At 38.0% G+C, this 10,065-nt stretch overlaps 1 protein-coding gene across 4 annotated transcripts; it reads left to right on the top strand.

Moving 5' to 3' along the window:
* Positions 1-5,984: 5,984 nt before the first annotated feature.
* On the top strand, positions 5,985-8,694 carry LOC107269124 (nudC domain-containing protein 3). 4 transcript variants are annotated; one of them, XM_015742633.2, is made up of 5 exons: positions 5,991-6,444; positions 6,618-7,158; positions 7,243-7,431; positions 7,524-7,621; positions 7,702-8,694. In XM_015742633.2, the coding sequence occupies exons 1-4, from the start codon at positions 6,347-6,349 to the stop codon at positions 7,614-7,616; spliced, it is 921 nt and encodes a 306-aa protein (XP_015598119.1). In that variant the 5' UTR covers positions 5,991-6,346; the 3' UTR covers positions 7,617-7,621; positions 7,702-8,694. The 4 variants fall into 4 exon arrangements, with proteins under 4 accessions (XP_015598121.1, XP_015598119.1, XP_015598120.1 ...); XM_015742635.2 differs by having other exon boundaries at positions 5,985-6,444; positions 6,618-6,882; positions 7,524-8,694; XM_015742634.2 differs by having other exon boundaries at positions 5,992-6,452; positions 7,524-8,694.
* Positions 8,695-10,065: the final 1,371 nt, after the last annotated feature.

Below are 10,065 nucleotides of genomic sequence, written 5' to 3'. Positions count from 1 at the left end.
CTACCCACACTACACAATGCGAATCTCTCCCATATACGTATTCACACACACCATTCTATTCCGGAAAGAGCCCATAATATGGCGGAGCCAATCAGTAACAAGCCCCACCGTTGGCCGGACTTTTACTAGAGGGACTCTACGACGGACCATTATCGCCGTTAGTTTCTTCCCGTGAATTTTATTCGCAGCCGGAACTTTTCGGTCGAAGAAAAGTAATTCCCATCGTAGGGAGTACACAAGGCGCGCCAACGACAATGGCTCCCTCACGTAGAAGACAAAAGTGGGCGCGACGGCTGCGACCGGTAGTAACTTGGAGGACATAAGGACTGCCATTATAAATGAAATTCAAAGGGAAACTTTGCATATTTTAGCTAACGAAGAACACTTCACTTCTCTTTGGAGACGTGACTTGGACTTTGTCTGTAATAAACCAGAAATTGTGGGCTTGACAAGTGTTTTGGAACTGTATCTCGTCCAGGACGAGTTTAAGAATCGTTGAAATATATTTTCAGTCAATAATTACGAAAATAATTTGCCACAAAATGTTATACATGGAAAAAGTAAATTTTTGAATTAGAATTAATGTAAGAAACTTTTTTATTAAAATAAAGCAAAGAAAAAACTAACAAACAAAAAGAAGAATGGCGAAAGTATATAGTTAACTCTTCGCCTATCGACCCTTTTTGGCGTTTCATATTTGTCAACGTTACCGAGCGAGAAATTGGTTTCTCATCAATCGCTCACTTTTTAACTTTTTTTTTTTTATCAAAGACTCTCAATCACGTATATGGATTTTCATTACCTCGGAAGCATTATTCGCACGACAAATGGCTCCGCATTGTTGGCGGTTGGTCAATTCGGTCAACACTTTGAACAATGCATTTCAAAATGCTACACGAGTCTTTAATTTTCATCCATACATTTATTATACGAATTTATTTAAAAAGAGGTAAAAGTTCGATACGGTAGGAATTTTAACTATTTTTTTTAAAAGCGTAGACAGTCATTCATCTGTGCATAAGTATCGCACATGAAATACCAGAGAAGCCTTCCGTTACTTTTTCACCAGGAAATTCCGTGCAGTTTCCGAAATTAAAAAAATCGTGAAAATTACGACTGACGAATCATTAGCGAGCACGACTAATAGACCGATTCAACGTTACTCTGGTATTTCTGACGTTTCAATATACCAACGGCTAGGCGCGCTACCTTGGAGCCATTGACTTTGCCTGCATCCCGGCTCTCTGCATTCTTAACAGACCCATTGCCTACGTTACCTCCAGACGCTATCTCGGCGTAGTTATTAACAGCACCTTTGGCTGGGGCGAACATGTATCCGCGATTCGGCGCCGTGTCTTTGGCTCACTAACTCAACTATACCGCTCTATTCACCTGTTCGATGCATCGGCGCGTTCATGGCTTGCCCGGACCCTTGTCCTTCCGCACTTTGACTATTGCTCCGTGGTCCTATGCGATATTACCGGAGAGCTCAATGTTCGGCTACAACGTGGACTTAATGCAACAGTTCGCTTTGTCCTTCTAATCAAACGGTGGGAACACGTCTCAGAAGGTCGACGCTCGCTTGGGTGGCTCACAGTTGCAAATAGACGTCACTACTTTTTAGGTTGCCTATTTTACTCCCTAGTGCACACAGGGAACCCTCACTACCTCGCTGACTCCCTCGTAACGAGATGCAGAGAGGACTTGCGGGCCCTGAAGGGAAGAATGGACTCGCTCATGATCCCCCCGTGCGAACGTCGACCTACCTGAACTCCTTCCTAGCTAGCGGCATACACTTTTGGAATGGTCTGCCCTCGTCCGTCACCGACACTTCATCATTCCCTATATTCAAGATGCGACTCCTGCGACACCTGCTTGCATTAGAGCAGGCTAATGACTCGGTCTGATAGGCCTACCCTTGTATTCCTTAGTCATAGTCTTAGTTTTTAGTATTAGTTACTTCTGTATTAGTTCCTAATTTTCCTAGCTTTAGCCTTATCTTTACGCCTAATCTTACTTGCGCTCTCTTTGTTATACGCACAATATTCTGCTTACTACTTATGTCATAATGAATGTTATCTGTTCAACTATCTAATGTACTGCCTGGTCCTTAGGGACTTTATTTCCAGAACCAATAAAACTCTATCTATCTATCTATCTATCTAAATCAATGCAAGTAAAAAAAATACGTGAGGCTTTTATGAGCCGACAGCCTTAAAAAAAATTGGCGTAATGAATTAAAAACCTGATTACTTGATAAAATCGATATTACAGTGTATTTATATACATATATACACATATATGGATATAGGCGCGTGGATACGTATTTCGCAGCCGTCGCGGAATGCGACTCGAAATTGTTTTCCAATACGTACGCCAACCCATTCTAGAAGAGAAATGGCAGAAGATGGAAAAGAAAAATTCTAGGTTGAGAGAACTATGAAAGGAGGCGTCAAGTATTTTCTATACAACCGTCACATAAAACAAACTCCCATCTGATCTTTGACCTTTTGGCACCCAGTGGGTAGAAAAAAAAACCATATCTCTTGTGAGATTAAAGGTTATCCGATGATCTGCCGACATTTTGTTCCAATAATGTCGTCGGATAACCTATTCCGGTGAAGGGAACATATGAAACGTTATTACCTGCTTTTTTAAGCTGATAAATAAACTTGATAAAGGAACCTTCAGGTTCAACTGATAACTCGAGTATGACGCGAGTCATACCCGCCGTTCCTTTCCAGAAATTTTGACAATTGCAGGTAAACAATTCTCTCAAGCGGTTTCGAGAGGCTACATAACAATGATATCGGTCTGAGGTCAGAAAGGTGGGCTGGAGCCCCGCTACCTTTGGGGGTTGGCCTAATGAACGAACGCTTTCACATTTCCGGGAACTGCGCAGAAGATAGAGAAAGATTGTAAAGATCTAATAGGCATGGAAAAACTACTTCCAACCCTTTGGCTACGAAGAATGTGGACAAGTGGTCAGGACCAGTGACCCGCGATTCTCTATCTTCTAGTACACTGACGAGTGTCTCAGGAGTTATATATTCGAAGAAGAATCGTTCATCATTAAATCCATCAGTGTGTTGGACATTTAGTTCATTTAAGTCATCATGCGTATGAAATGATAGGGAAAAATGATGATTTATCTCCTCCAGTGACTGGTTTACCCCCGTGGGGGTTTGTGCACGGACCAATCCTAACCTCGTAAGGTAACTCCAGATGACTCGCGGATTACTACTAGAGGTAAGTACGGCCCGATTGTGGTCATTTTTTGCTTTTTTTATAAGAATATGAGTTTTATTCCTGGCTATACGGAAGCGTTCAAGGTCTTCTGATTTTCTAGTATGCACGTAAAAATCTCCCATGAAGCCGATTTCGTTCGGTAATGGAAGCTTTAATATTATCGGTGAGCCAGAGAGCGGTTAAGCTATAGAAAATCCTCAGGAGAATTACTGCCTTCCGAGTGCATAAAATCATCATGGCAATTAACGAAGTCGCACCTGGAATACCGGATGTAAATAAAGTGGCATCGACTGGGAGAACATTACGACACCGCATGCAAGTACAAAGACTCACTGGGAATGAGGTACAAGAAATAGTAACTATTACGGAAAAAAAAAGATACTTTGGACGCCTCAATTAATTCCAGGAGAAACTAACAGAAAATAGGAAGAAGGGATCTGCATTCTTCCTGAGGGATGAAACTTGTTCAAGGGGGTTGTAATTTATTTCATTGTCAATGCATAGGACCTTAAGGGGTTGTTTGGAGTAAGGGAAGCAGCTCGTCAAATGTCAGTTCGAAGATAAGTAACGTGAAAAATGGAAGTTACTAGTAATTGCTGCCGAGATAAGAAAATTTTGACGTTCGAAGAATGAAAATAATTTTTAAAAAAATAATAGCTGCAGGAAAGTCTTCCTCGATATATTCGTGTTGATGTACAAACGAGGGTAACGTCGCTTTACCAAGCGACGAATTCGCCTTAAGGGAAGTAGGCCGATTTTTCGAATCACGTTTCGTGTCACTGAACCCTGATCCTTTACGTTCTCTCTTTTACTTTACCTCAGGATTTACTTTACCTCTTATCCTTGCGGATTCTACCTCATCCGCAATCCTCCTGGCTAATCTTCCCGATAACGCTACCAAAAGCCCGTATCCTCCTCTCTGTCCTTTCAAAAGATACTCAAAGCCCGGGCACTTTTAATCGGACTGGGATACCTTCCGGGTTAACATCTCGTCCCTCCCAGGCGATCGTGTCCAAGTCGCAACTTTGAATTTTTATTTTTTTCGATTGATCTCAAGAATTGCTGGTTCTCGTGTAAAGAATTATTTTTTCTATTTTCATATAAGTTTTAAGGTAACTTCACGAGTTTCTTTCTTCCCTCGACCGTTTAATCCGAATAAGAGGTTCTAGAAGGTTTATGAGGTCCTCGACTTTGTCTGTTCGAAAATTGAGATTTTCTCTCCTCTTCTCTCCCGTTGTTCGCAAAATGGCTTTGATCGCAGTGACGCGGTGCGTCGCGTCATTTGGCGACGGCACTTGGACACACGAGAGCCTGGCACGACGAGGAAAAATCCAGCAGCCGTACACGAATAGGGGTTGCCGCGCAAGCGTCAAAATATCCTCCCGTCCCCACCCACAAGTACTTCCAGCAATGCCGTCCATGAGAAAAGCAGTCTGACGCCGGGCGCCGCGACGCTATCATGCGCGTGCTTTGGGTCTTTATTTCTAGAAACAAAAGTTGTTAACGGTGCTGGCGTTAACTTATCAATGAAAATCACATGTGACGGAACGACCAGCAAGGTCAAATTCAATCAGTGACGAAATTCCTGCGTTTGACATATTAGAATATTTTTGGATTTTACGAAAACTATCTCTCTCTCTTGTTTACTTCCGCGATCAAGGAATTTTATTTATGACGGTACTTACCTAATCTTTCCACCCATCAGGACGTTTTATTATTTTTCTGAAAAAAGCGATAAAATTTTGTATGAAAAATATTAAAAGCTATGATGACGAATCAGAAAAAAAATTTATTTGATTAGAAAAAAAAAATTTGCAATGTTCCATGCGTGATGACGTTAATGAGATCGCGTGGAAAATCGTGTCAAGTGTATTTTATATAATTGCATATTATACCGAGAATAGTCGCGCCGCCTATTAGAAAAAAAATTAACCATAACCGACAGAAATAGTACCAGTCGACCGTCGTGTGCGGGGAACATTGAACTTCTCACTGAGCCTGAATCTGGGTGTACTTATGAATCCAAAAATATGTCAATTGTAAAATTTCGATCATTGATAACTTCGATTTGCCAAAAAACGAACCAGTTCTCACTGATCTCGTTGTTTTGCAACTACGACATTGCCAACGATATTTTTCCGAAAGAAATTCAGCATTGCATAGAATCATGTCCTTATCGCACACTGGACACTTGAAAGTCCGAGCTATAGCTCATAGGACTCATAAGTCCGTATCTTTGTGCAAAGGTGATTACCTCAATAGAAGGTTTCTCACCTAGTTTGAACAAATCTACGAATCGTATCATCATTGCAATCGATCACACAGCAATTTAAGCAAAAGAAATAATAGCACACTTGTGTTACACGCTTTGCGAGCTACTAACGAAAATCATGCTTCTACATGTTTTACGAAAGCAGACGATACATTGTAGCAAAAAAATCTCGAAACAGTAGATCAAATTTAATGCTCAATGTACAATCACGAGCTTGCACTTATACATACTTATATTTTTAAATAATATTATTTATAAATTAAATATACACATATTTAATATAAAAATATGTAATAATAACTTCATATCAAAATATATTTATACATAATAGGTGCAAACCTGTGTTGCGTAGCACGAAAATTAAACGAAAAAATCTCCAAACATGGAATATTGCGATTACTAGATCATATTTTGTGATAATATATTTTTATAACAAGATAATGTATACATATGATAACAGTAAAAATATATTCACTTCAAATTTTTAAAGATAGTTGCGCTTTTTTCCGATCGGGAGGCGCCACTATTCTATGCAATTGGCATTACATTTGATAGATGGCGCTACGTTAAAAATCTAAGTCACTAGCAGCCAACTTCAGTTCGGAGTCGTTTACTGCAGTTTACCCGGGACTCTAAAGCGAAGCTAGTTTCACTGCCATCTACTGGAATAGGAAAATGTTAAAAGTTTTGTTACCATTAGTCGATAATTTGTTTTGACGAAATTTGTTCTTGGAGAAGTACACCAGTCTTTTAATTAAATAATGGCCTTATCTATGGAAAACAAATCAAAGAACTGTATACTCAAGAACTGCTTCAGTTACGAAAATGGAGACTAACCATGATCAGGTTTTTCTAGAAATTCTGCGTCAGGAGAAGAACATCACAAATTTCTTGGATGCTGTTTTCGGTTTTTTGAGTAGATGGTAAGAATGTATGTATATAAAAAGAAATATAGATATTTCTTATTACGTCAAAGACGTCAAGTGCGTTTGCTCGTTATTTACTTTTCTGCAGATGGTTTTGAATTTGCATAGATTGCAGTAAGGAGATTATTATATCACCATCTTATAGTATAAATTGTATACCTTTTTTGCAGTACCGACTTTTATGTCAAAGCGGGACCACAGGAGAAGGTCGGCTTTCCTCCAGGTGTTATTGAAAAACTTGTTTTGACAACTCTGTGCAAGTGGAAAGAAAAACATTCCTTCAGAAAAAGTGAAGATGATTCTGTAAATTTATCAACAATTTCTCCAGTACTGCATATTCCTCCACCAGCTGAAGAAATTGAAATTGGGTCTGATGAAAGTCCACAAAAAGATCATACACCTATTCAGCAACCATCCGATAGCTACAACGGAGCTGTGCGTGAGAATTACAGTTGGTCACAGAGTATATCTGATCTCGATGTGCTTATAAAAGTACCTAGTGCTGTTAAAAAAGCTAAAGACCTCAGAGTAGATATTACAACTAATGAAATTAAAATTGAAACACGGAAACATTTTCTGGAAGATACGAATAACATTGACTTGGCTTCTAACGTTTCTAAGGAATGGATGATACTTTTTAGGAGTGAATTGTGCTTTAAAACAAAAAAGGATGAATCTGTCTGGAGCTTGGTGCCTGGTGAACATATTACTGTATGTAGAGCACTGGATCAGTAGGGAATAATTTCATTAGAACTGTCAATTTGGCTATTTAACAGCAAGCATCATTGTTTACAGATACACTTGGAGAAGTGTGAAGAGAGATGGTGGCAAGCCCTGATAATTGGAGAACCCAACATCGAACTGAATAAAATAAATTGTTCAAGAAATTTGGATGAATTATGCTGCAGGGATCAAATGAAAGTTCAAGAGCTGATGTGGAATCACCAACAGAAACTTCTTGGAAAGCCTACTAGTGAACAAACGGTTATTATCCACTTTTACATCAACATCAAAGTACTTGTAGGGCTGTAAGTATATACTTATACTTACTTATTATTTAAAACATTTTATTTCAGAAAATGGAAGAGATTTTTAAAAAGGCCTGGAATGCTGAAGGGTCACCTTTTAAGGGAACAGAATACGATCCATCTATTGTAAATTTTAATTAACGCAAGTGAGAGACGCTTCTTTTTACTTTGTACTTGATAAACGCATATCACGTTATTCGTTATTAATAAATATTTATGTAAATAGGATAACTAGGATATCATAATACTGTTACGATTGCTAAATCCGGAAAATCAAGCAATTGTAAGTGAGATTTGTAATGTAAAAGATGATTCGTTGGTTCGGTCTACTTTAACAGCGCGTCCACGTGATAATACAAGGCCTATCGAATTTTATAATTTGGAGTTGTGATAATCTCTCAAAATGTGTCTTCGTGGATCAGGAAATATTCTATTTTTAAGACAGTTTTTGGTGGACAAGACCTGTCCACCAAATGCATGGTTGGAGTTGACAGCTTGTAGAATGTAAATCTAACAATTAGGTTTGAGCAGTTTCAAAAGCGAGAAACTTTATTCGTGTCCCCCAAAGTGTAACTGGGGTTGACAGTGTTCAAATAAGTAGACTTGGTGCAATTAACAATATAGAAAAGGTAACAGTAGAGCTAGTAGTTGCACTTATACTATAATCGGTTAGCACCGCTTCGCAAGTTTGGGATCAACATAGTCAACATACTAGACTGTAAATATCATATGATTTATACAAAAATACCAATTTTATCAAATCATCATTTTTCAAATACACTAGGAGACACCCTAACCTACCTTATTTGAAGCAAGTACAAGGTAAGTCTAAGGTCAGTCCTGGCAACAAAGCGCTACTCCCCTTGCCTGGTGTCAGATACAATGCAATCTGTATAGAGATCATTTTGCACATACTCTAATATTAGGCAAGGTGAGTATTTGCGACCGAAAGTTGAGCGAACAATAATAATATGCCCATTCGATGCGCAATCAAAAAACATTCAATGGTTGTGACATCAGATTTTCGAAATTGTGCACCGTTTCACCGCAAATCTCAAACGTGCATTTCTGGTGATACACTCTGTATACCATCAGCTAACATTTATTATTTTTGTATTGTCATATGTCATGTACTATGATTGTACCCATTTATAACAATATTATGATGTGTATTATTTCCCAGAAACAAGGCTTTTAAATAAAGATACATTTTATAATACTTCAAGAATTTTTTTTACTGAAATTTAATTATATAACATAACATTGTAATGACATGTAAGTATTGTAATTTACCGGTAAGATTAAAAATAACATGTCATTCTGAATAAAATATTGCTTGTAAAATAATGCGTTAATAAATTTGACGTTTTAATAGTTGTTTTTTTATATATGCCACATATTTTAAAAAAATTATTTAATTGTCTTTATTATAAAAGCAACATGATAAGGAAAGTAATGGGGTCGAAGTACTGAACGCGCACAATATAATAAAAAAAAATTTTTTGAAAATTTTGTGAGGTGTCTGGCACCCTTTGCGAAGGAACTGCCCAAGTACTGCAGCCATGACGCCCCTGTCAGAGCTTCGTACTTTCGCCACCAGTCAACGCTCGAGTCAACACCGAAATTTTTTCCAGCCAGACAGCAGCCTTAAGTGATTCCTCAGTAGGTAGATCTTTTGGTAAACTTGAAAATTCTATGGGAATTAATTTCCACGTTAAGTATTGAATAGAATTGTCTTGTTCGTTAACTTGATATTTTGTCGCGACTAGATCCTTCTGGCTCGTTGGTTTTGTTTGTTTTTGAGTGTTTGGTTTATCTAATTGTCTGAATATTTTACACAGTTGAACCTTTCTACCACTTCGTTTAGGCATAAGTCTGTACTTACTGAGATCTTGTATATCAAGTATATTTGGAATTCCCTCAGTATGTGATTGAATTTCAATTAGATCGTTTGGCGTGAATGACCAGTCTCATCCAAGTCCTGATGTATGGAATGTTGATCGAAGCTTCGATTTATATTGGTGATTTGGTAGGATAAGGTAGAGGCCCTATACAACGTCTTCATTTCTATCCGGGAAGGTTACAAGTAATTGTGAACACTCTGATTTCGGTAACTTGGATAAGGTTTAGAGGTACTTGGTATATTTTGACTTCGCTCACGACTCTAATTGGAACTTTGAATTTAATTGTATGATTTAACACACTCGACAACTCTGATATTACTCTCTTAATCTCTTTTATCCACATCCCCGAATGCGACTTCTGACTCCCTTTTTATAGCAGTAAAACTACTTCTGATTGGTTGATGTGACTCCCCTTTCTCAAAATTCCTAATATATCGATTGACAACTAACCTTTTTCCGATAATCAACATACCAAGTCGTACTCTGTAATTTGAATCTCCTTGAATGTTATTCGAGAAGATTCAGACTTATCCTTTTATTTATATCTTCATTGTTCGATATTAACAAAGTAAAATTCAGTATTTAATATTGTTAGTGTATCGTTAATAATGTATTATCCCTGGATTAATGATTATATGATTAAATGATTATAATGTGTAAAAGAATATAATGTGTTTTGCCCATTA

This window comes from Cephus cinctus, unplaced genomic scaffold (assembly GCF_000341935.2).
Source record: "Cephus cinctus unplaced genomic scaffold, Ccin1 Ccin1_scaffold0606, whole genome shotgun sequence".
Taxonomy (NCBI): Eukaryota; Metazoa; Arthropoda; class Insecta; order Hymenoptera; family Cephidae; genus Cephus; species Cephus cinctus.
This window is presented reverse-complemented; position numbering and strand designations above follow the sequence as displayed.

Bases quoted from the DNA above. Each gene is read 5' to 3' on its own strand.
- LOC107269124 (XM_015742633.2), top strand. From the start codon at position 6,347: ATGGAGACTAACCATGATCAGGTTTTTCTAGAAATTCTGCGTCAGGAG. The intron at 7,159-7,242 runs GTATGTAGAGCA...CATTGTTTACAG, and splicing joins TGCCTGGTGAACATATTACT to ATACACTTGGAGAAGTGTGA. The intron at 7,432-7,523 runs GTTATTATCCAC...ATTTTATTTCAG, and splicing joins AGCCTACTAGTGAACAAACG to AAAATGGAAGAGATTTTTAA.